The sequence below is a fragment of the Gymnoscopelus braueri genome, assembly GCF_963280865.1.
Source record: "Gymnoscopelus braueri genome assembly, chromosome: 2".
Taxonomy (NCBI): domain Eukaryota; kingdom Metazoa; phylum Chordata; class Actinopteri; order Myctophiformes; family Myctophidae; genus Gymnoscopelus; species Gymnoscopelus braueri.
Genome location: NC_137604.1, coordinates 296,944 through 323,004, shown reverse-complemented (window position 1 = coordinate 323,004; position 26,061 = coordinate 296,944). Strand labels below are relative to the sequence as shown.

At 37.2% G+C, this 26,061-nt stretch overlaps 1 protein-coding gene across 4 annotated transcripts in view; it reads right to left on the bottom strand.

The window, feature by feature from the left end:
* The window catches only part of bms1 (BMS1 ribosome biogenesis factor), a 47,554-nt gene extending 22,121 nt beyond the window's left edge, over window positions 1-25,433 (bottom strand). For all 4 annotated transcript variants that reach the window (XM_080419453.1, XM_080419454.1, XM_080419455.1 and 1 more), the window contains exons 1-9: window positions 25,298-25,433; window positions 22,604-22,791; window positions 11,826-12,016; window positions 10,530-10,609; window positions 8,562-8,750; window positions 7,808-7,950; window positions 5,225-5,346; window positions 4,254-4,444; window positions 113-315 (exon numbers count right to left, since the gene is read on the bottom strand). In XM_080419453.1, coding sequence (XP_080275579.1) covers window positions 113-315; window positions 4,254-4,444; window positions 5,225-5,346; window positions 7,808-7,950; window positions 8,562-8,750; window positions 10,530-10,609; window positions 11,826-12,016; window positions 22,604-22,779 — 1,295 coding nt within the window. In that variant the 5' untranslated portion in view covers window positions 22,780-22,791; window positions 25,298-25,433. The remainder of the gene's footprint in view (window positions 1-112; window positions 316-4,253; window positions 4,445-5,224; window positions 5,347-7,807; window positions 7,951-8,561; window positions 8,751-10,529; window positions 10,610-11,825; window positions 12,017-22,603; window positions 22,792-25,297) is intronic.
* Window positions 25,434-26,061: the final 628 nt, after the last annotated feature.

The window sequence follows — 26,061 nt, the reverse complement described above, 5'->3', positions numbered from 1 at the left end:
AACACACTTGCATGGTCTATGCTGATGGAAAGGGGGCGTGGTCTATGCTGATGGAAAGGGGGCATGGTCTATGATGATGGAAAGGGGGCGTGGTCTATGCTGATGTCTTTACTTGCTGTGCTGGTTGATGTCTGCAGGGTTGAGGGAGGAGCCAGTGATGTCTGCAGGGTTGAGGGAGGAGCCAGTGATGTCTGCAGGGTTGAGGGAGGAGGAGCCAGTGAACAGAGACACCTGGCTGGCGGCCATCTTAACGTCCAGCGTAGCGTGAGTGTCTAGAAGAGACTGAACCAGCTCTGTGGTGGGACGGACCTCCTCCTAAACCAATGAGAGGAGAGTTTACTAATCATCCCTAAACCAATGAGAGGAGAGTTTACTTATCATCCCTAAACCAATGAGAGGAGAGTTTACTTATCATCCCTAAACCAATGAGAGGAGAGTTTACTTATCATCCCTAAACCAATGAGAGGAGAGTTTACTTATCATCCCTAAACCAATGAGAGGAGAGTTTACTTATCATCCCTAAACCAATGAGAGGAGAGTTTACTTATCATCCCTAAACCAATGAGAGGAGAGTACTTTACTACTTTACGTTTTTGGGGTGAAAACTGCCGATAACAACAGAACGGACGATGGGGGTTAAAATGTGTCTGTTCTGGTGAATAGAACAGACAGCTTGTGTTGACCACGTGTCCACATGGATTCCGTGGTTCTCCATGGATCGTCAAAATAAGATAAAACCGCTGGCTCGCTTAACTCTTAACTCATTGACTGCCAGAGTTAAAACATCGTCTACCGACCCCTTCAGAGATCGGCTCATTACACGCACGGGGGTCCGGTAGAATCGGGGGGGGGAAACGGCTCCATTCCAGAGCTATATGAGAGCTCATATATATATATATATATATATATATATATATATATATATATATATATATATATATCTAGCCGTTTGAATGTGACTTGTTTTTTGCAAAACTCTTAGAAAACAACAGAAAATCAGTCAATGTGTTAAAGGGATTGTAGGCGAGTTCAGAGATAAAAAAAAGAAAAAAACTATTGTCAAACACCACACCACACCTCCACTCCCCCCCCCCCCCCTCCTCATCAGCAGTTCGTTTCCCCGACCACCAGGGGGTGACGCAGGGGGGACTCCTAAACGGGCCATGCCGAAAATAGGTTGCTTTAATCGGATACAATGCATGTCACTGCCCGCCCCTGCCGGTTCTCTGAATTTTTATTTTTAAATAGGCTCTTTCATGATAAATTGACCACATATATGAAGTTAAACAACTAAATTCTATCCAAACGCTATCTTAAAAGTAAATTCCGTGCCTCAAAAAATAAGTTTGAGAGCGTTTTAAAACCGAAAGTAAGAAGTATAAACTGCCTAGAGAGAAAACAATGGCGGCTCGTTCCATTTTTGTCCCATTCGGTTTCACCCGAACACTTCACACGGGCACGGACGCACACGGACGCGCACAGACGCACACATGCGCGTCCATGCATTTACGTCCCGGATACCCGGATGTCAAAACATAAATTGTAGGGAAAATACGGATTTCAGAAAGAGGACTGTGTTTCAATGCAGGAAAACACCCCAGCATCATTATGTAGTGGCTGATAGAGGGGAAAAATGCAACATATATATATATATATAAATATTCTTAAAATGTAGGCTTAATGTTGCCCACAATCCCTTTAATTCAAAGAGAAATTAGACTTGCAAGAGCGGTCAGAAAGCAGACAGGTTAAAGCCAAGGTACAGTAACGTGGTGTGGTATCCCACTGGTATGGTACTATTGACAGGTTAAAGGTGCAGTAACATGGTACACCATGTTACTGCACCTTTAACCTGTCAATAGTACAATTTTTTTTTTTTTTTGACCCAAAGACCAAGGAGATATGATTTATCGAAGATTTAAACTCCTATCCACTTCCTTGTTAACTTAAAACTTAAAAATTCGGTATCTCGGCTCCTGAGTACTTTTTTTTCAATGAAAAATCTCTGGCAGTCTACAGCAAAAAATCTGAAATAATTCTGGCAGATTAGGTGTTAATTTGGCGCAAAAACAGTGACATTTGTAGAATTAGTTGCGCCCCCTATGGGTGGAAGTGAAATCGCATTGGCTCTACGTTTATTGATGGCCCCTCAATGATATGAATTTAGGACAAATAGGACGCTGTGTTTATGATTTGTGCCATTTTTTTCCAAACAGACCCTCCCACAATTTTCAGAAGCCAATCGTAGCCAATCCGAAGGGAATATGAAAATTCTGACTGATAAATCTTGATCACATGACCAAAGACAGAGGGTGTGCCGATTTGTGTGAGTTTTGGACAAAATATTTAGGAGTAGTAGCAAATTATGTGTTTTGAAGATAACGCAAAATGGCGGAAAATCTTGAAATCGGAAAAGAGGCGGGACCTATATGCACAGTTGCGTCATGATCCAAGGAGTCAAGGGAAAAAATATTTTTGATGCTATGACCTACGGTTCAAGAGTTATAGGCCAAAAGGTGAATCGGCCTGTTTTTCTTAATGAATATTGATAAGCCTAAATGTATGGAAAATATTCAAAATAAAGTTTGGTACCCAAGGCTAGAATCCACCAGTAGGTCCTAAAGAAGCCTCATGCAAAATTTGCCATTATCAGCTTCGTATCGATAATTTTGCTAAGGGATCCCACTAGTAGAGTAACATGGTGTAGTATGGTACTATTGACAGGTTAAAGGTACAGTAACATGGTGTAGTATGGTACTATTGACAGGTTAAAGGTACAGTAACATGGTGTGGTATGGTACTATTGACAGGTTAAAGGTACAGTAACATGGTGTAGTATGGTACTATTGACAGGTTAAAGGTACAGTAACATGGTGTAGTATGGTACTATTGACAGGTTAAAGGTACAGTAACATGGTGTGGTATGGTACTATTGACAGGTTAAAGGTACAGTAACATGGTGTAGTATGGTACTATTGACAGGTTAAAGGTACAGTAACATGGTGTAGTATGGTACTATTGACAGGTTAAAGGTACAGTAACATGGTGTGGTATGGTACTATTGACAGGTTAAAGGTACAGTAACATGGTGTGGTATGGTACTATTGAAAGGTTAAAGGTACAGTAACATGGTGTAGTATGGTACTATTGACAGGTTAAAGGTACAGTAACATGGTGTAGTATGGTACTATTGACAGGTTAATGGTACAGTAACATGGTGTGGTATGGTACTATTGACAGGTTAAAGGTACAGTAACATGGTGTAATATGGTACTATTGACAGGTTAAAGGTACAGTAACATGGTGTGGTATGGTACTATTGAAAGGTTAAAGGTACAGTAACATGGTGTGGTATGGTACTATTGAAAGGTTAAAGGTACAGTAACATGGTGTAGTATGGTACTATTGACAGGTTAAAGGTACAGTAACATGGTGTGGTATGGTACTATTGACAGGTTAAAGGTACAGTAACATGGTGTAGTATGGTACTATTGACAGGTTAAAGGTACAGTAACATGGTGTGGTATGGTACTATTGACAGGTTAAAGGTGCGGTAACATGGTGTGGTATGGTACTATTGACAGGTTAAAGGTGCAGTAACATGGTGTGGTATGGTACTATTGACAGGTTAAAGGTACAGTAACATGGTGTGGTATGGTACTATTGAAAGGTTAAAGGTACAGTAACATGGTGTGGTATGGTACTATTGACAGGTTAAAGGTACAGTAACATGGTGTGGTATGGTACTATTGACAGGTTAAAGGTACAGTAACATGGTGTAGTATGGTACTATTGACAGGTTAAAGGTGCGGTAACATGGTGTGGTATGGTACTATTGACAGGTTAAAGGTGCGGTAACATGGTGTAGTATGGTACTATTGACAGGTTAAAGGTGCAGTAACATGGTGTGGTATGGTACTATTGGCAGGTTAAAGGTGCGGTAACATGGTGTGGTATGGTACTATTGACAGGTTAAAGGTGCGGTAACATGGTGTAGTATGGTACTATTGACAGGTTAAAGGTGCAGTAACATGGTGTGGTATGGTACTATTGGCAGGTTAAAGGTGCAGTAACATGGTGTGGTATGGTACTATTGACAGGTTAAAGGTGCAGTAACATGGTGTAATATGGTACTATTGAACCTCCAAAAAGCGTTTGACACAGTTAATCACAAGCGTCTCCTTAATAAGCCAGAGGCTCTGGGAGGCTGATAATAGCTCCTGTAAGAACAAAGAGTTGATGTCAATGGTTACCTGTTCTTGGCCGCTATTGGTAGGCAGGTCGATGTAAACGGCGTCCTTGTCGTAGACGACTCCGCCCACTCCGGACATGGGAGCATAGAGAAGACGTTCCTTCTCGTTCAGACATCGTTTCTTCTGCTCTGATGGTAGAGGACATGGATCTGGGAGGAAGCTTAGATCTGACACCCCAAAGTCTCCTACACCTGTAACAATATAATATAACATAATATATTAAACATGACACTAGTGTGTATATATATATATATATACCGTATATATATAATTATATATATATATATATATATATATATATATATATATATACACCGTATATCTAGGTGTGCCCTGGGATCTTTTGGCTATGCCAGGTGTGCCTTGGCACAAAAAAGGTTGATAAACATTGCTATAGAGTGTTTGTTCAGTAACAGTGTTAAGTAGCGCTATATTCTGATAGTACTCATTGCTATAGAGTGTTTGTTCAGTAAAAGGAGTCTCCTTGTCTCTCCAGCTCTTTATAAAACAGAAAATGCATTTTTGTTTCAGTTTCAGTTTCATTTCCAATTTGATCCAATCAGGATAGAGAAGTCAATCAGGATATAGATTAAACAAGTGAAATTGGAACTGGAACACTATAAAAACGAAGCTTATAAATTGGTACTTTCTCCTGATTGGCTGAGATTTTGACACCTACCGGAAAATGAATTTTCTGTTTATTAAAGAGCTGGAGAGACGGGGAGACTCCTGTTACTGAACAAACACTCTATAGCAATGATTACTATCAGAATATAGAGCCTTAACCTTTTAACAAAATACTTTTTGTTTTAACCAAAGAAAATCACTTACCCTACCTTTAACAAGAGCTTGTGACTAAATCAATACATTACATCACAGCTTCTTTTTTGGGACAGTTTTGGACACCTGGCATAGACATTAAGAGGGTTTTCTACTGTAAAGAAATATTTAGCGCCCCGATGTGGCTGTACCTGGGATGTGCACCTGTCCTTTGTTTTTCATGAATGTCCCTCGCAGGTAGCCGTACAGGCACACCGTACGATCACACTTAGGATCCACACGGAGCTTCTCTGGATCTGTTAGGTCCTCCATACTGAGAGAGAGACAGATAGAGAGACATTACTACATACTGAGAGAGAGAGAGAGACATTACTACATACTGAGAGAGAGAGAGATAGAGACATTACTACATACTGAGAGAGAGAGAGAGACATTACTACATACTGAGAGAGAGAGAGAGAGAGAGAGAGAGAGAGAGAGAGAGAGAGAGAGAGACATTACTACATACTGAGAGAGAGAGAGATTGTTATAATAGTTATAATAGTTAACTTACCAGTCAGCTAGTACATAGGGGTGACTGGTAGGTAGTAGAACTAGTTATAATAGTTAACTTACCAGTCAGCTAGTACATAGGGGTGACTGGTAGGTAGTAGAACTAGTTATAATAGTTAACTTACCGGTCAGCTAGTACATAGGGGTGACTGGTAGGCAGACAATTGGACTCGAGTCATAGTGACTTGAGTCGATTCTGACTCGAGTCGCATATTTGACGACTTGCGACTCGACTCGGACTTTGAAGGTAAAGACTTGCGACTCGACTCGGACTTGGAAGGTAAAAGACCAACGAGACTTGAGACTCGACTTGGACTTGCTAGCCAATGACTCCCGACTCGACTCGACTTGAGACAAGATGACTCTAATGACTTGTTTAGTTTTTTCCCCTATGAATGATCTGTGTGTGAAATGCGCTCTTTCTTTATACAAACCCATGCTCACTCTACCGCAAATGCCTCTCTCTCTTTATACAACCCCATGCTCACTCTACCGCAAATGTGCTCTCTCTCTTTATATAAACCCATGCTCACTCTACCGCAAATGCGCTATCTCTCTTTATACAACCCCATGCTCACTCTACCGCAAATGTGCTCTCTCTCTTTATATAAACCCATGCTCACTCTACCGCAAATGCGCTATCTCTCTTTATACAACCCCATGCTCACTCTACCGCAAATGTGCTCTCTCTCTTTATACAAACCCATGCTCACTCTACCACAAACGCCACCACCACTCCCAGCGGGGTCATTTTGATTCTATGACGGCTGCCGTCTAGTTATCATCAGTGCCAGTGTTGTGAGGAAAAACAAGCAACCAGGTCTAGGAAAACCAGCCCAAAAGAAGCGAGTCAAGCGACTATGGGCCACATGAGCACTCTAACATATACATCAGCTATTTGAAAATAGCAGATCTACAAGCTCACAACGCCTCCCGATGCAACTATAGTCGTTTGTGTTTTGTTTATGACCCCAGCCACCCCAACAACAACAGTAGCACCAGCCAGCGAGATATACGTACTTGTAAACATGAAAGTCACTCACCACTGTCGAATTTACTTTATCCATGGTAACAGCAATAAAGTCTTAGTCCGTTTTTTGGTGCGCAACACAACCCTCGTTTAAGTGAATTGCTTTCACCTGCTGCTGCTGTGCAGAGTGTGCGCTACAGGGCATATCTCCGCCAAGCCAGGGTGACCTACCCAGGCTCATGAAATTCATATGCAGGCATAGTAGCCAATTAGAATGAAATCTGCAAAAACGGACTCATATACTGATACAGAACCATTTATTGGCTATATATTATGGCTGTCGGGTGGAAATCTTGTATGTTCCTTTTTCATTATTATTTAAAAACAATTTGAAATCGTGAAAATAATTAAGAAATACTATATTTTAAAGACTGAAAAATCAACTCAAGTCAATATTAGAGCAAGTTCATTCACATTTCATTTGAATGAAAATAACTTGTGGGTAAAATTCATTCTGTGAATCTAATGTGATTAATGTGACCCCTACTTCAGTCAGTGAAGTCCAGGGCTGAATGTGACATATTGAGACCTATGTAACTAAATATTGGTCATTTGCCAACACATTATTTTGTGAAATAAATGGGTTATATTTCACAGATAGTTATACTATTCTTATAATATATTAAAATACAATCATCCTTAACCTTCAAGTTAAATGCATTATTGACTTGCCCACAACAGAAAGACTTGGGACTCGACTTGGACTTGGGACCAAATGACTTGGGACTCGACTTGGACTCGGACCGGAGGGTTGGATTGACTTGGGACTCGACTTGGACTTGGGACCAAATGACTTGGGACTCGACTTGGGACTCGGACCTGAGGGTTGGATTGACTTGGGACTCGACTTGGACTTGGGACCAAACGACTTGGGACTCGACTTGGACTTGGGACCAAATGACTTGGGACTCGACTTGGACTCGGACCGGAGCGACTTGAACAATTGTCTGCTGGTAGGTAGTAGAACTAGTTATAATAGTTAACTTACCGGTCAGCTAGTACATAGGGGTGACTGGTAGGTAGTAGAACTAGTTATAATAGTTAGTATAGTTAACTTACCGGTCAGCTAGTACATAGGGGTGACTGGTAGGTAGTAGAACTAGTTATAATAGTTAACTTACCGGTCAGCTAGTACATAGGGGTGACTGGTAGGTAGTAGAACTAGTTATAATAGTTATAATAGTTAACTTACCGGTCAGCTAGTACATAGGGGTGACTGGTTTGCCAGACCAGGGGTCTGAACTTCATCACAGAGATAAAACGACCCAGATTCTTCACTTCCTGGTTCTGGTATTCTCCATGAACCATCCCAGACAGATAGAACAGCTTTGCTCCCTGTAAACAATAACATTAATATAAATGATATACTGTATATATAAATGATATACTGTATATATATATATATATATATATATATATATATATATATATATATATATATATATATATATATATATGCTCCACACTGTTGGCTAGACCGCACTGTCGCATCGCACTTGTTCCCACCTGGTACACCTCTGTCCAAAAACCAATTAATACTTTAATATTTAATTGTTCCCACCTGGTACACCTCTGTCCAGAAACCAATTAATACTTTAATATTTAATTGTTCCCACCTGGTACACCTCTGTCCAGAAACCATTTAATACTTTAATATTTAATTGTTCCCACCTGGTACACCTCTGTCCAGAAACCATTTAATACTTTAATATTTAATTGTTCCCACCTGGTACACCTCTGTCCAGAAACCATTTAATACTTTAATATTTAATTGTTCCCACCTGGTACACCTCTGTCCAGAAACCAATTAATACTTTAATATTTAATTGTTCCCACCTGGTACACCTCTGTCCAGAAACCATTTAATACTTTAATGTTTAATTGTTCCCACCTGGTACACCTCTGTCCAGAAACCATTTAATACTTTAATATTTAATTGTTCCTACCTGGTACACCTCTGTCCAGAAGCGATGTTTGAGTCGTTTCTTGGTTTTCTGAAGCTGCTTGTTGTTCTTGAAGGAGTCCAGATGGGTCAGAACTCCCATGATCCTCGGGAAACCATGGACCTGGCAGATGTTCAGGAACTCAAAGGTCTCCATCTCAAAACCAAAGCTGGCATCTATCAGCATGAGAACCTGAACAGATTAAAACCAAACATTATGAACACATTAATATTATAACACATTCACAGGAAGGGAGAAGAGTCTAGGACGTGTGGAGCGTTGTCCAGAGTGTTTTAGAGAAGAGAGAAGAGTCTAGGATGTGTGGAGCGTTGTCCAGGATGTTTTATAGAAAAGAGAAGAGTCTAGGATGTGTGGAGCGTTGTCCAGAGTGTTTTAGAGAAGAGAGAAGAGTCTAGGACGTGTGGAGCGTTGTCCAGGGTGTTTTATAGAAGAGAGAAGAGTCTAGGACGTGTGGAGCGTTGTCCAGAGTGTTTTAGAGAAGAGAGAAGAGTCTAGGACGTGTGGAGCGTGGTCCAGAGTGTTTTAGAGAAGAGAGAAGAGTCTAGGACGTGTGGAGCGTTGTCCAGAGTGTTTTAGAGAAGAGAGAAGAGTCTAGGACGTGTGGAGCGTTGTCCAGGGTGTTTTAGAGAAGAGAGAAGAGTCTAGGACGTGTGGAGCGTTGTCCAGAGTGTTTTAGAGAAGAGAGAAGAGTCTAGGACGTGTGGAGCGTTGTCCAGGGTGTTTTAGAGAAGAGAGAAGAGTCTAGGACGTGTGGAGCGTTGTCCAGGGTGTTTTAGAGAAGAGAGAAGAGTCTAGGACGTGTGGAGCGTTGTCCAGGGTGTTTTAGAGAAGAGAGAAGAGTCTAGGACGTGTGGAGCGTTGTCCATGGTGTTTTAGAGAAGAGAGAAGAGTCTACGACGTGTGGAGCGTTGTCCAGAGTGTTTTAGAGAAGAGAGAAGAGTCTAGGACGTGTGGAGCGTTGTCCAGGGTGTTTTAGAGAAGAGAGAAGAGTCTAGGACGTGTGGAGCGTTGTCCAGAGTGTTTTAGAGAAGAGTGAAGAGTCTAGGACGTGTGGAGCGTTGTCCAGGGTGTTTTAGAGAAGAGAGAAGAGTCTAGGACGTGTGGAGCGTTGTCCAGGGTGTTTTAGAGAAGAGAGAAGAGTCTAGGACGTGTGGAGCGTTGTCCAGAGTGTTTTAGAGAAGAGAGAAGAGTCTAGGATGTGTGGAGCGTTGTCCAGGATGTTTTATAGAAAAGAGAAGAGTCTAGGATGTGTGGAGCGTTGTCCAGAGTGTTTTAGAGAAGAGAGAAGAGTCTAGGACGTGTGGAGCGTTGTCCAGAGTGTTTTAGAGAAGAGAGAAGAGTCTAGGACGTGTGGAGCGTTGTCCAGGGTGTTTTAGAGAAGAGAGAAGAGTCTAGGACGTGTGGAGCGTTGTCCAGGGTGTTTTAGAGAAGAGAGAAGAGTCTAGGACGTGTGGAGCGTTGTCCAGGGTGTTTTAGAGAAGAGAGAAGAGTCTAGGACGTGTGGAGCGTTGTCCAGAGTGTTTTAGAGAAGAGAGAAGAGTCTAGGACGTGTGGAGCGTTGTCCAGGGTGTTTTAGAGAAGAGAGAAGAGTCTAGGACGTGTGGAGCGTTGTCCAGGGTGTTTTAGAGAAGAGAGAAGAGTCTAGGACGTGTGGAGCGTTGTCCAGAGTGTTTTAGAGAAGAGAGAAGAGTCTAGGACGTGTGGAGCGTTGTCCAGGGTGTTTTAGAGAAGAGAGAAGAGTCTAGGACGTGTGGAGCGTTGTCCAGAGTGTTTTAGAGAAGAGAGAAGAGTCTAGGACGTGTGGAGTGTGGTCCAGGGTGTTTTAGAGAAGAGAGAAGAGTCTAGGACGAGTGGAGTGTGGTCCAGGGTGTTTTAGAGAAGGTTCTGACAGTTAGCTGATCTGTGTGTGAACTGTGAAGGGCTGGAATATTTACATATGATTAAACTCACCAGATCAGCGACCTTGGCCAGGTCAATCATGGTGTTGATATCGTTGCTGCATTCGATGAAGGTCAGACGTCTCTTCTTACCTGAGGAACAAGAAGAAGAATCAATAACTCATTACGTAACCCTGGTGACTCTCTTTTTTAAATCTTCAAAATGTTACCTTTCAAAAATAGCTAAAATAGCCAATCTCCAAGCTCACAATGTGGCCGCATTGTGAGCTTGGAGATTGGCTATTTTAACCCATTTAGGGCGGGAACCCCTATCTGTAACTATACCTTTCAGGACGGCAACCCCTTCTGGGGTTCTTGTTGCTATGTACAGTATATAACAACATACTGTTGCTATGTACAGTATATAACAACATACTGTTGCTATGTACAGTATATAACAACATACTGTTGCTATGTACAGTATATAACAACATACTGTTGCTATGTACAGTATATAACAACATACTGTTGCTATGTACAGTTTATAACAACATACTGTTGCTATGTACAGTATATAACAACATACTGTTGCTATGTACAGTTTATAACAACATACTGTTGCTATGTACAGTATATAACAACATACTGTTGCTATGTACAGTATATAACAACATACATTTGTTGTAATTTTTGAATAAATATTTGAAGTTTTTCAGAAAACTTGGGTCAGGATTTAGAAGGTGTTTTTAGAATGGGCCTCAGGTCTGAATGGGTTAACACAAAGCAGATCTCAGACATACTGCTTTGTGTTTGTTGTCACCCATTCAAAAGGGTTAGGGTTAGGGTTAGGGGAGATTAGATCAGGTTTATGATTGGAGTCATTGGACTAACAGCTGTAGAACAAGGCACTGGATTCATAAAGCTTGACTGTTTTCACAGCTAGGTTTCCATGGTAACTAAGGTAGGATTGCTTCAATTTTCTTTCGTGAAACCGAATCATGGATAAACTTATCCAGGGTGAACTGGTTCAACTAATCTGTCAAGATAATTCAGCTTTCATGAAACCGATTCATGGATAATCCTGGATAAATTAAGCCAGGATAGCTGTTAAATCCAGGCTTAACCCCCAATTCTGCTTTCGTGAAACAGGCCCCTGGTAAACAATGAACCTAGCATCCGTCTCCTAGGATACCAGGTAAACAATGAACCTAGCATCTGTCTCCTAGCATCTGTCTCCTAGGATACCAGGTAAACAATGAACCTAGCATCTGTCTCCTAGGATACCAGGTAAACAATGAACCTAGCATCTGTCTCCTAGGATACCAGGTAAACAATGATAGTGATTGGTCCACACAAGTGTCAATCTTACCAGAGACGATAGTGATTGGTCCACACATCTCTCCCAGCTTCTGTCGGGTGAAGTTTCTGATCAGGCAGCGGATCAGGGTGGTCTTCCCCACCTTGGGGGGTCCCACCACCACCACCACGATGGGGGGGGGCTCCAACGGACTGCGGTCCACCAGAGGGATGTGGTGCTTTTTGGCCTTGATGTCCTGAGATCTGTGTTTAGATAGATAGAACCTCATAAAAAACACTTTTAAATAGATTTAACTTAATGTAATGTCCTGAGATCTGTGTTTAGATAGATAGAACCTCATAAAAACACTTTTAAATAGATTTAACTTCATATAATGTCCTGAGATCTGTGTTTAGATAGATAGAACCTCATAAAAACACTTTTAAATAGATTTAACTTCATATAATGTCCTGATATCTGTGTTTAGATAGATAGAACTTCATAAAAACACTTAAATAGATATACAGTGTGTGTGTATATATATATATATATATATATATATACTCTCGCATCGCGCATGCGTGCTTACGACGGGGGAGACAGGACAAACTCACACACACTGCAGAGGAGTTTGTACTAGGCTACTACTTTACATCTCACCATGGCCACTGCTGAAGCCAGCGATGGTAATGATGATACACAAACGGAAGAATTGGAAAACCCTCCCGCTTCCTTTAAGTCAAAAGTCTGACAATATTTTGGCTTCCCAGTGACCGTTTGTCCATTATGCTCCACATTGATAGTTGCTCCGTCTTCTCTTTTTCCCCTTTACACCTATACCTCTTGGCCAAAAATAGCCGATCTACAAGCTCACAACGCCTCGCAGTGCGAGGCGCTGTGTGGTTTAGAGGTCTGCCTTCAGCTTTCACTTCCGGTGGTTTTCATTCCCACTAACAATATTTCTACACAGAACACTAACACCACTTCTCCCAGAGAACATGGATGGTTTTGGTTATAAGCCCACTTGTTTCTATGATGAAAGAACAAGTTAAAATGTGAATATCTTTCCGTGGTTTTGTCTGCTCCGCGGACGCTATTGTTAAATTAGTTTGGGTTTGTTTCGAGGGGGAAAGATCGACGGACATGTGAATCCCGCCCACAACATTTGATTGGGTAAAGCGCGGCCTGCTTCCTGATCTGAATGCGCACACGTTATGACGAACCTCCCCGACAGATTCCAAAGCAGTGCAGAATCTGTTCTTGAGAGATTACCTTATTCCTAACCTTAACCTCAGTAAACTATGTCTAAACCTAACCTTATTCCTAACCTTAACCTCAGTAAACTATGTCTAAACCTAACCTTATTCCTAAACTTAACCTCAGTAAAACTATGTCTAAACCTAACCTTATTCCAAACCTTAACCTCAGTAAACTATGTCTAAATCTAACCTTATTCCAAACCTTAACCTCAGTAAACTATGTCTAAACCTAACCTTATTCCTAACCTTAACCTCAGTAAACTATGTCTAAACCTAACCTTATTCCAAACCTTAACCTCAGTAAACTATGTCTAAACCTAACCTTATTCCTAACCTTAACCTCAGTAAACTATGTCTAAACCTAACCTTATTCCAAACCTTAACCTCAGTAAACTATGTCTAAACCTAACCTTATTCCTAACCTTAACCTCAGTAAAACTATGTCTAAACCTAACCTTATTCCTAAACTTAACCTCAGTAAACTATGTCTAAACCTAACCGTATTCCTAACCTTAACCTCAGTAAACTATGTCTAAACCTAACCTTATTCTTAACCTTAACCTCAGTAAACTATGTCTAAACCTAACCTTATTCTTAACCTTAACCTCAGTAAAACTATGTCTAAACCTAACCTTATTCTTAACCTTAACCTCAGTAAACTATGTCTAAACCTAACCTTATTCCTAACCTTAACCTCAGTAAACTATGTCTAAACCTAACCTTATTCCTAACCTTAACCTCAGTAAACTATGTCTAAACCTAACCTTATTCCTAACCTTAACCTCAGTAAACTATGTCTAAACCTAACCTTATTCCTAACCTTAACCTCAGTAAACTATGTCTAAACCTAACCTTATTCTGAACCTTAACCTCAGTAAACTATGTCTAAACCTAACCTTATTCCTAACCTTAACCTCAGTAAACTATGTCTAAACCTAACCTTATTCCTAACCTTAACCTCAGTAAAACTAAGTCTAAACCTAACCTTATTCCTAACCTTAACCTCAGTAAACTATGTCTAAACCTAACCTTATTCCTAACCTTAACCTCAGTAAACTATGTCTAAACCTAACCTTATTCCTAACCTTAACCTCAGTAAACTATGTCTAAACCTAACCTTATTCTGAACCTTAACCTCAGTAAACTATGTCTAAACCTAACCTTATTCCTAACCTTAACCTCAGTAAACTATGTCTAAACCTAACCTTATTCCTAACCTTAACCTCAGTAAAACTAAGTCTAAACCTAACCTTATTCCTAACCTTAACCTCAGTAAACTATGTCTAAACCTAACCTTATTCCTAACCTTAACCTCAGTAAACTATGTCTAAACCTAACCTTATTCCTAACCTTAACCTCAGTAAAACTAAGTCTAAACCTAACCTTATTCCTAACCTTAACCTCAGTAAACTATGTCTAAACCTAACCTTATTCCTAACCTTAACCTCAGTAAACTATGTCTAAACCTAACCTTATTCCTAACCTTAACCTCAGTAAACTATGTCTAAACCTAACCTTATTCCTAACCTTAACCTCAGTAAACTATGTCTAAACCTAACCTTATTCCTAACCTTAACCTCAGTAAACTATGTCTAAACCTAACCTTATTCCTAACCTTAACCTCAGTAAACTATGTCTAAACCTAACCTTATTCCTAACCTTAACCTCAGTAAACTATGTCTAAACCTAACCTTATTCCTAACCTTAACCTCAGTAAACTATGTCTAAACCTAACCTTATTCCTAACCTTAACCTCAGTAAACTATGTCTAAACCTAACCTTATTCCTAACCTTAACCTCAGTAAACTATGTCTAAACCTAACCTTATTCCTAACCTTAACCTCAGTAAACTATGTCTAAACCTAACCTTATTCCTAACCTTAACCTCAGTAAACTATGTCTAAACCTAACCTTATTCCTAACCTTAACCTCAGTAAACTATGTCTAAACCTAACCTTATTCCTAACCTTAACCTCAGTAAAACTAAGTCTAAACCTAACCTTATTCCTAACCTTAACCTCAGTAAACTATGTCTAAACCTAACCTTATTCCTAACCTTAACCTCAGTAAACTATGTCTAAACCTAACCTTATTCCTAACCTTAACCTCAGTAAACTATGTCTAAACCTAACCTTATTCCTAACCTTAACCTCAGTAAACTATGTCTAAACCTAACCTTATTCCTAACCTTAACCTCAGTAAAACTAAGTCTAAACCTAACCTTATTCTTAACCTTAACCTCAGTAAAACTATGTCTAAACCTAACCTTATTCCTAACCTTAACCTCAGTAAACTATGTCTAAACCTAACCTTATTCCTAACCTTAACCTCAGTAAACTATGTCTAAACCTAACCTTATTCCTAACCTTAACCTCAGTAAACTATGTCTAAACCTAACCTTATTCCTAACCTTAACCTCAGTAAACTATGTCTAAACCTAACCTTATTCCTAACCTTAACCTCAGTAAACTATGTCTAAACCTAACCTTATTCTGAACCTTAAACTCAGTAAACTATGTCTAAACCTAACCTTATTCCTAACCTTAACCTCAGTAAACTATGTCTAAACCTAACCTTATTCTGAACCTTAACCTCAGTAAACTATGTCTAAACCTAACCTTATTCCTAACCTTAACCTCAGTAAACTATGTCTAAACCTAACCTTATTCTGAACCTTAACCTCAGTAAACTATGTCTAAACCTAACCTTATTCCTAACCTTAACCTCAGTAAACTATGTCTAAACCTAACCTTATTCTGAACCTTAACCTCAGTAAACTATGTCTAAACCTAACCTTATTCCTAACCTTAACCTCAGTAAACTATGTCTAAACCTAACCTTAGTCCTAACCTTAACCTCAGTAAAACTAAGTCTAAACCTAACCTTATTCCTAACCTTAACCTCAGTAAACTATGTCTAAACCTAACCTTATTCCTAACCTTAACCTCAGTAAACTATGTCTAAACCTAACCTTATTCTGAACCTTAACCTCAGTAAACTATGTCTAAACCTAACCTTATTCCTAACCTTAACCTCAGTAAACTATGTCTAAACCTAACCTTATTCCTAACCTTAACCTCAGTAAAACTAAGTCTAAACCTAACCTTATTCCTAACCTTAACCTCAGTAAACTATGTCTAAACCTAACCTTATTCCTAACCTTAACCTCAGTAAACTATGTCTAAACCTAACCTTATTCCTAACCTTAACCTCAGTAAAACTAAGTCTAAACCTAACCTTATTCCTAACCTTAACCTCAGTAAACTATGTCTAAACCTAACCTTATTCCTAACCTTAACCTCAGTAAACTATGTCTAAACCTAACCTTATTCCTAACCTTAACCTCAGTAAACTAAGTCTAAACCTAACCTTATTCATAACCTTAACCTCAGTAAACTATGTCTAAACCTAACCTTATTCTGAACCTTAACCTCAGTAAACTATGTCTAAACCTAACCTTATTCTGAACCTTAACCTCAGTAAACTATGTCTAAACCTAACCTTATTCTGAACCTTAACCTCAGTAAACTATGTCTAAACCTAACCTTATTCCTAACCTTAACCTCAGTAAACTATGTCTAAACCTAACCTTATTCCTAACCTTAACCTCAGTAAACTATGTCTAAACCTAACCTTATTCCTAACCTTAACCTCAGTAAACTATGTCTAAACCTAACCTTATTCTGAACCTTAACCTCAGTAAACTATGTCTAAACCTAACCTTATTCCTAACCTTAACCTCAGTAAACTATGTCTAAACCTAACCTTATTCCTAACCTTAACCTCAGTAAAACTAAGTCTAAACCTAACCTTATTCCTAACCTTAACCTCAGTAAACTATGTCTAAACCTAACCTTATTCCTAACCTTAACCTCAGTAAACTATGTCTAAACCTAACCTTATTCCTAACCTTAACCTCAGTAAACTATGTCTAAACCTAACCTTATTCTGAACCTTAACCTCAGTAAACTATGTCTAAACCTAACCTTATTCCTAACCTTAACCTCAGTAAACTATGTCTAAACCTAACCTTATTCCTAACCTTAACCTCAGTAAAACTAAGTCTAAACCTAACCTTATTCCTAACCTTAACCTCAGTAAACTATGTCTAAACCTAACCTTATTCCTAACCTTAACCTCAGTAAACTATGTCTAAACCTAACCTTATTCCTAACCTTAACCTCAGTAAACTATGTCTAAACCTAACCTTATTCCTAACCTTAACCTCAGTAAACTATGTCTAAACCTAACCTTATTCCTAACCTTAACCTCAGTAAACTATGTCTAAACCTAACCTTATTCCTAACCTTAACCTCAGTAAACTATGTCTAAACCTAACCTTATTCCTAACCTTAACCTCAGTAAACTATGTCTAAACCTAACCTTATTCCTAACCTTAACCTCAGTAAACTATGTCTAAACCTAACCTTATTCCTAACCTTAACCTCAGTAAACTATGTCTAAACCTAACCTTATTCCTAACCTTAACCTCAGTAAACTATGTCTAAACCTAACCTTATTCCTAACCTTAACCTCAGTAAACTATGTCTAAACCTAACCTTATTCCTAACCTTAACCTCAGTAAACTATGTCTAAACCTAACCTTATTCCTAACCTTAACCTCAGTAAACTATGTCTAAACCTAACCTTATTCCTAACCTTAACCTCAGTAAACTATGTCTAAACCTAACCTTATTCCTAACCTTAACCTCAGTAAACTATGTCTAAACCTAACCTTATTCCTAACCTTAACCTCAGTAAAACTAAGTCTAAACCTAACCTTATTCCTAACCTTAACCTCAGTAAACTATGTCTAAACCTAACCTTATTCCTAACCTTAACCTCAGTAAACTATGTCTAAACCTAACCTTATTCCTAACCTTAACCTCAGTAAACTATGTCTAAACCTAACCTTATTCTGAACCTTAACCTCAGTAAACTATGTCTAAACCTAACCTTATTCCTAACCTTAACCTCAGTAAACTATGTCTAAACCTAACCTTATTCTTAACCTTAACCTCAGTAAAACTATGTCTAAACCTAACCTTATTCTTAACCTTAACCTCAGTAAACTATGTCTAAACCTAACCTTATTCCTAACCTTAACCTCAGTAAACTATGTCTAAACCTAACCTTATTCCTAACCTTAACCTCAGTAAACTATGTCTAAACCTAACCTTATTCCTAACCTTAACCTCAGTAAACTATGTCTAAACCTAACCTTATTCTGAACCTTAAACTCAGTAAACTATGTCTAAACCTAACCTTATTCCTAACCTTAACCTCAGTAAACTATGTCTAAACCTAACCTTATTCTGAACCTTAACCTCAGTAAACTATGTCTAAACCTAACCTTATTCCTAACCTTAACCTCAGTAAACTATGTCTAAACCTAACCTTATTCTGAACCTTAACCTCAGTAAACTATGTCTAAACCTAACCTTATTCCTAACCTTAACCTCAGTAAACTATGTCTAAACCTAACCTTATTCTGAACCTTAACCTCAGTAAACTATGTCTAAACCTAACCTTATTCCTAACCTTAACCTCAGTAAACTATGTCTAAACCTAACCTTAGTCCTAACCTTAACCTCAGTAAAACTAAGTCTAAACCTAACCTTATTCCTAACCTTAACCTCAGTAAACTATGTCTAAACCTAACCTTATTCCTAACCTTAACCTCAGTAAACTATGTCTAAACCTAACCTTATTCCTAACCTTAACCTCAGTAAACTATGTCTAAACCTAACCTTATTCTGAACCTTAACCTCAGTAAACTATGTCTAAACCTAACCTTATTCCTAACCTTAACCTCAGTAAACTATGTCTAAACCTAACCTTATTCCTAACCTTAACCTCAGTAAAACTAAGTCTAAACCTAACCTTATTCCTAACCTTAACCTCAGTAAACTATGTCTAAACCTAACCTTATTCCTAACCTTAACCTCAGTAAACTATGTCTAAACCTAACCTTATTCCTAACCTTAACCTCAGTAAAACTAAGTCTAAACCTAACCTTATTCCTAACCTTAACCTCAGTAAACTATGTCTAAACCTAACCTTATTCCTAACCTTAACCTCAGTAAACTATGTCTAAACCTAACCTTATTCCTAACCTTAACCTCAGTAAACTATGTCTAAACCTAACCTTATTCCTAACCTTAACCTCAGTAAACTATGTCTAAACCTAACCTTATTCCTAACCTTAACCTCAGTAAACTATGTCTAAACCTAACCTTATTCCTAACCTTAACCTCAGTAAACTATGTCTAAACCTAACCTTATTCCTAACCTTAACCTCAGTAAACTATGTCTAAACCTAACCTTATTCCTAACCTTAACCTCAGTAAACTATGTCTAAACCTAACCTTATTCTGAACCTTAACCTCAGTAAACTATGTCTAAACCTAACCTTATTCCTAACCTTAACCTCAGTAAACTATGTCTAAACCTAACCTTATTCCTAACCTTAACCTCAGTAAAACTAAGTCTAAACCTAACCTTATTCCTAACCTTAACCTCAGTAAACTATGTCTAAACCTAACCTTATTCCTAACCTTAACCTCAGTAAACTATGTCTAAACCTAACCTTATTCCTAACCTTAACCTCAGTAAACTATGTCTAAACCTAACCTTATTCTGAACCTTAACCTCAGTAAACTATGTCTAAACCTAACCTTATTCCTAACCTTAACCTCAGTAAACTATGTCTAAACCTAACCTTATTCCTAACCTTAACCTCAGTAAAACTAAGTCTAAACCTAACCTTATTCCTAACCTTAACCTCAGTAAACTATGTCTAAACCTAACCTTATTCCTAACCTTAACCTCAGTAAACTATGTCTAAACCTAACCTTATTCCTAACCTTAACCTCAGTAAAACTAAGTCTAAACCTAACCTTATTCCTAACCTTAACCTCAGTAAACTATGTCTAAACCTAACCTTATTCCTAACCTTAACCTCAGTAAACTATGTCTAAACCTAACCTTATTCCTAACCTTAACCTCAGTAAACTATGTCTAAACCTAACCTTATTCCTAACCTTAACCTCAGTAAACTATGTCTAAACCTAACCTTATTCTGAACCTTAACCTCAGTAAACTATGTCTAAACCTAACCTTATTCCTAACCTTAACCTCAGTAAACTATGTCTAAACCTAACCTTATTCCTAACCTTAACCTCAGTAAAACTAAGTCTAAACCTAACCTTATTCCTAACCTTAACCTCAGTAAACTATGTCTAAACCTAACCTTATTCCTAACCTTAACCTCAGTAAACTATGTCTAAACCTAACCTTATTCCTAACCTTAACCTCAGTAAAACTAAGTCTAAACCTAACCTTATTCCTAACCTTAACCTCAGTAAACTATGTCTAAACCTAACCTTATTCCTAACCTTAACCTCAGTAAACTATGTCTAAACCTAACCTTATTCCTAACCTTAACCTCAGTAAACTAAGTCTAAACCTAACCTTATTCATAACCTTAACCTCAGTAAACTATGTCTAAACCTAACCTTATTCTGAACCTTAACCTCAGTAAACTATGTCTAAACCTAACCTTATTCTGAACCTTAACCTCAGTAAACTATGTCTAAACCTAACCTTATTCCTAACCTTAACCTCAGTAAAACTATGTCTAAACCTAACCTTATTCCTAACCTTAACCTCAGTAAAACTATGTCTAAACCTAACCTTATTCCTAACCTTAACCTCAGTAAAACTATGTCTAAACCTAACCTTATTCCTAACCTTAACCTCAGTAAAACTATGTCTAAACCTAACCTTATTCTTAAAGGGATACTTCACTCTCGGGCCGGGGACACATTTAAAAAAAATATTAAAAATAAATGAAAAAAGTTATGGAAAATTCATGGCCCCCTCACACATTAGTAGGACACTGCGTGTCGTGAGGGGGCCATGAATTTTCCATAACTTTTTTCTTTTATTTTTAATATTTTTTTTAAATGTGTCCCCGGCCCGAGAGTGAAGTATCCCTTTAACCTTAACCTCAGTAAACTAAGTCTAAACCTAACCTTATTCTTAACCTTAACCTCAGTAAACTATGTCTAAACCTAACCTTATTCTTAACCTTAACCTCAGTAAACTATGTCTAAACCTAACCTTATTCTTAACCTTAACCTCAGTAAACTATGTCTAAACCTAACCTTATTCCTAACCTTAACCTCAGTAAACTAAGTCTAAACCTAACCTTATTCCTACATTAACCTCAGTAAACTATGTCTAAACCTAACCTTATTCCTACATTAACCTCAGTAAACTATGTCTAAACCTAACCTTATTCCTAACCTTAACCTCAGTAAAACTATGTCTAAACCTAACCTTATTCCTAACCTTAACCTCAGTAAAACTATGTCTAAACCTAACCTTATTCTTAACCTTAACCTCAGTAAACTATGTCTAAACCTAACATTATTCCTAACCTTAACCTCAGTAAACTATGTCTAAACCTAACCTTATTCCTAACCTTAACCTCAGTAAACTATGTCTAAACCTAACCTTATTCCTAACCTTAACCTCAGTAAACTATGTCTAAACCTAACCTTATTCTGAACCTTAACCTCAGTAAACTATGTCTAAACCTAACCTTATTCCTAACCTTAACCTCAGTAAACTATGTCTAAACCTAACCTTATTCCTAACCTTAACCTCAGTAAAACTAAGTCTAAACCTAACCTTATTCCTAACCTTAACCTCAGTAAACTATGTCTAAACCTAACCTTATTCCTAACCTTAACCTCAGTAAACTATGTCTAAACCTAACCTTATTCCTAACCTTAACCTCAGTAAACTATGTCTAAACCTAACCTTATTCCTAACCTTAACCTCAGTAAACTATGTCTAAACCTAACCTTATTCTGAACCTTAACCTCAGTAAACTATGTCTAAACCTAACCTTATTCCTAACCTTAACCTCAGTAAACTATGTCTAAACCTAACCTTATTCCTAACCTTAACCTCAGTAAACTATGTCTAAACCTAACCTTATTCCTAACCTTAACCTCAGTAAAACTAAGTCTAAACCTAACCTTATTCCTAACCTTAACCTCAGTAAACTATGTCTAAACCTAACCTTATTCCTAACCTTAACCTCAGTAAACTAAGTCTAAACCTAACCTTATTCCTAACCTTAACCTCAGTAAAACTATGTCTAAACCTAACCTTATTCCTAACCTTAACCTCAGTAAACTATGTCTAAACCTAACCTTATTCTTAACCTCAGTAAACTAAGTCTAAACCTAACCTTATTCCTAACCTTAACCTCAGTAAAACTATGTCTAAACCTAACCTTATTCCTAACCTTAACCTCAGTAAACTAAGTCTAAACCTAACCTTATTCTTAACCTTAACCTCAGTAAACTAAGTCTAAACCTAACCTTATTCCTAACCTTAACCTCAGTAAACTATGTCTAAACCTAACCTTATTCCTAACCTTAACCTCAGTAAACTAAGTCTAAACCTAACCTTATTCCTAAACAACGTGTCGTATTTGTGTGTATAGTAGATATGTACAGTATGATCTATATATATATATATATATATATATATATATATATATATATATATTACCTATGGAAGGTCTTCTTCATGCGCACAGCGCTCTGCACAGCGAAGGCTTTAGGGTTTCGTTTTCGGGCATCGCTCTCCTCCGGTGCAGCTTCCTGTTTCCTGTTCTTCTTCTTCTCTGCTTTTGGTCCGCTGTGACGATGCTGATGACGCTTCTGTTCTTTACCCTTACCCTCCATGATGATTGACAGCTGAAAGAATAAACAAACAAACAATAAAATAAAATGAAAAACGAAAAGAAAACAAAACATTCATGTTGTTTCACACAGACAGAACCAAAGGTGATCATAATGGAACCTTACAGGTCTGTAACTCTGAGAGTACTAATGGAACCAAATGGACCCTTACAGGTCTGTTACTCTGAGAGTACTAATGGAACCAAATGGACCCTTACAGGTCTGTAACTCTGAGAGTACTAATGGAACCAAATGGACCCTTACAGGTCTGTTACTCTGAGTACTAATGGAACCAAATGGACCCTTACAGGTCTGTTACTCTGAGTGTACACATGGAACCAAATGGACCCTTACAGGTCTGTAACTCTGAGAGTACTAATGGAACCAAATGGACCCTTACAGGTCTGTTACTCTGAGAGTACTAATGGAACCAAATGGACCCTTACAGGTCTGTTACTCTGAGTACTAATGGAACCAAATGGACCCTTACAGGTCTGTAACTCTGAGAGTACTAATGGAACCAAATGGACCCTTACAGGTCTGTAACTCTGAGAGTACTAATGGAACCAAATGGACCCTTACAGGTCTGTAACTCTGAGAGTATATATCAGTGAAGGGAAGATACATAGTTTTATACTTTGGATTATAAACTGCAAAACAATATTTTCTATATTTCTATTAAATCACTTTTTATAAATAACTTCACAGTTTAATCTGCCGGAGAAATGTGTTTAGATTATGAATGCTTTGGGGGAACACATTATAACAGGGACACCACATTGTTCATAACATTATAAATAGTTGAGGGGAACACATTATAACAGGGACACAACATTGTTCATAACATTATAAATAGTTGAGGGGAACACATTATAACAGGGACACAACATTGTTCATAACGTGGGGAACACATTATAAATAATGTATAAATATCATAAAAAAATATCATAAATATCATAAAAATCTATTTAGGAACTTTAATATATAAAGTACATTTGAAAATAGCCGATCTACAAGCTCACAACCACAACATGTCACTAATGCAACGTGTTGTGAGCGTGTAGATCTGATATTTATTGAATACTTGAAATATTATAAAAACACAAATCTTCTATGGGGGTCCCTGGCACAAAACAGTCTTCAGATGGAGATGGAGATGATGAGACTCCATCCTTCAGATGGGGGTCCATTAGCCCTGGTTCAGAGCGTTAGTGAGTTAACTCTCTAACGCTCTGAACCAGGGCTAGGGGTCCATTAACATTCATTTAGGGGTCCTTCAGATGGGGGTCCATTAACGTTCATTTAGGGGTCCTTGAGTGAGTTGAGCTTTACAAAACCTCAAGGCAAAGAAATGACCTCATAAAGTCCACTATATTTATGTGCTTTTACTCTCTTTAGTGATTATATTACATATAAAAATATAAATATAATAATAATAATAATAATAATAAACACATGTTACTGTAACATAACATATTATAATAATAATAATAATAATAATAATAATAATAATAATAATAATAATAAACACATGTTACTGTAACATAACATATTATAATAATAATAATAATAATAATAATAATAATAATAATAATAATAATAATAATAATAAACACATGTTACTGTAACATAACATGTTATTATAATAATTATAATAATAATAATAATAAACACATGTTACTGTAACATAACATGTTATTATAATAATCATAATAATCATAATAATAATAATATTAATATTAACAATAATAATAATAATAATAATAATAATAATAACAATAATAATAATAATAATAATAAACACATGTTACTGTAACATAACATGTTATTATAATAATAATAATAATAATAATAATAATAATAATAATAATGATAATAATAATAATAATAATAATAATAATAATAATAAACACATGTTACTGTAACATAACATGTTATTATAATAATTATAATAATAATAATAATAATAATAATAAACACATGTTACTGTAACATAACATGTTATTATAATAATTATAATAATAATAATAATAATAAAACACATGTTACTGTAACATAACATGTTATTATAATAATTATAATAATCATAATAATAATAATAATAATAATAATAATAATAATAAACACATGTTACTGTAACATAACATGTTATTATAATAATTATAATAATCATAATAATAATATTAATAATAAACACATGTTACTGTAACATAACATGTTATTATAATAATTATAATAATCATAATAATAATAATAATGATAAACACATGTTACTGTAACATAACATGTTATTATAATAATTATAATAATCATAATAATAATAATAATGATAAACACATGTTACTGTAACATAACATGTTATTATAATAATTATAATAATCATAATAATAATAATAATGATAAACACATGTTACTGTAACATAACATGTTATTATAATAATTATAATAACAATAATAATAATAATGAAGGAACAGAGACTCTTTGTTGTTAAAACTTAAAATAAATAGATTCAAACCTTACCGTTCACTCTCCACTGTCCACGAGGTGGCGCTGTGCTCTCCACACGGTTAGATGAAGATAAGTATTAATATTAATATAATAATAGTTATAATAGTTCTAAAGCTCATACAGTCTGCAGCATGTTGTTGCTGCTCCTCACGTGTGTGTGTGGGACGAACTCTCACCCGGAAGTGCTTCTGTTGTTCCCTCAGAATGTGTTCCGCCCGGAAACACACACTGTTCCAAGGGTTCCGTTCTGAACGATGTTGTGTCCCTGTTATGTGTTCCCCACGTTATGAACGATGTTGTGTCCCTGTTATAATGTGTTCCCCACGTTATGAACGATGTTATGAACGATGTTGTGTCCCTGTTATAATGTGTTCCCCACGTTATGAACAATGTTGTGTCCCTGTTATAATGTGTTCCCCACGTTATGAACAATGTTGTGTCCCTGTTATAATGTGTTCCCCACGTTATGAACAATGTTGTGTCCCTGTTATAATGTGTTCCCCACGTTATGAACAATGTTGTGTCCCTGTTATAATGTGTTCCCCACGTTATGAACAATGTTGTGTCCCTGTTATAATGTGTTCCCCACGTTCTGAACAATGTTGTGTCCCTGTTATAATTATTACAAAACATATATTAACCACTTCAGCTCTATAGATATTTCGGACATTTGAAAATAGCAGATCTACAAGCCAGTGGTGTGTTCTAGCTTTTTTTGGAGGGTATACTATGATTATTCCCACAAAAACAATAAATGTCAACATTTTACAAGCTCA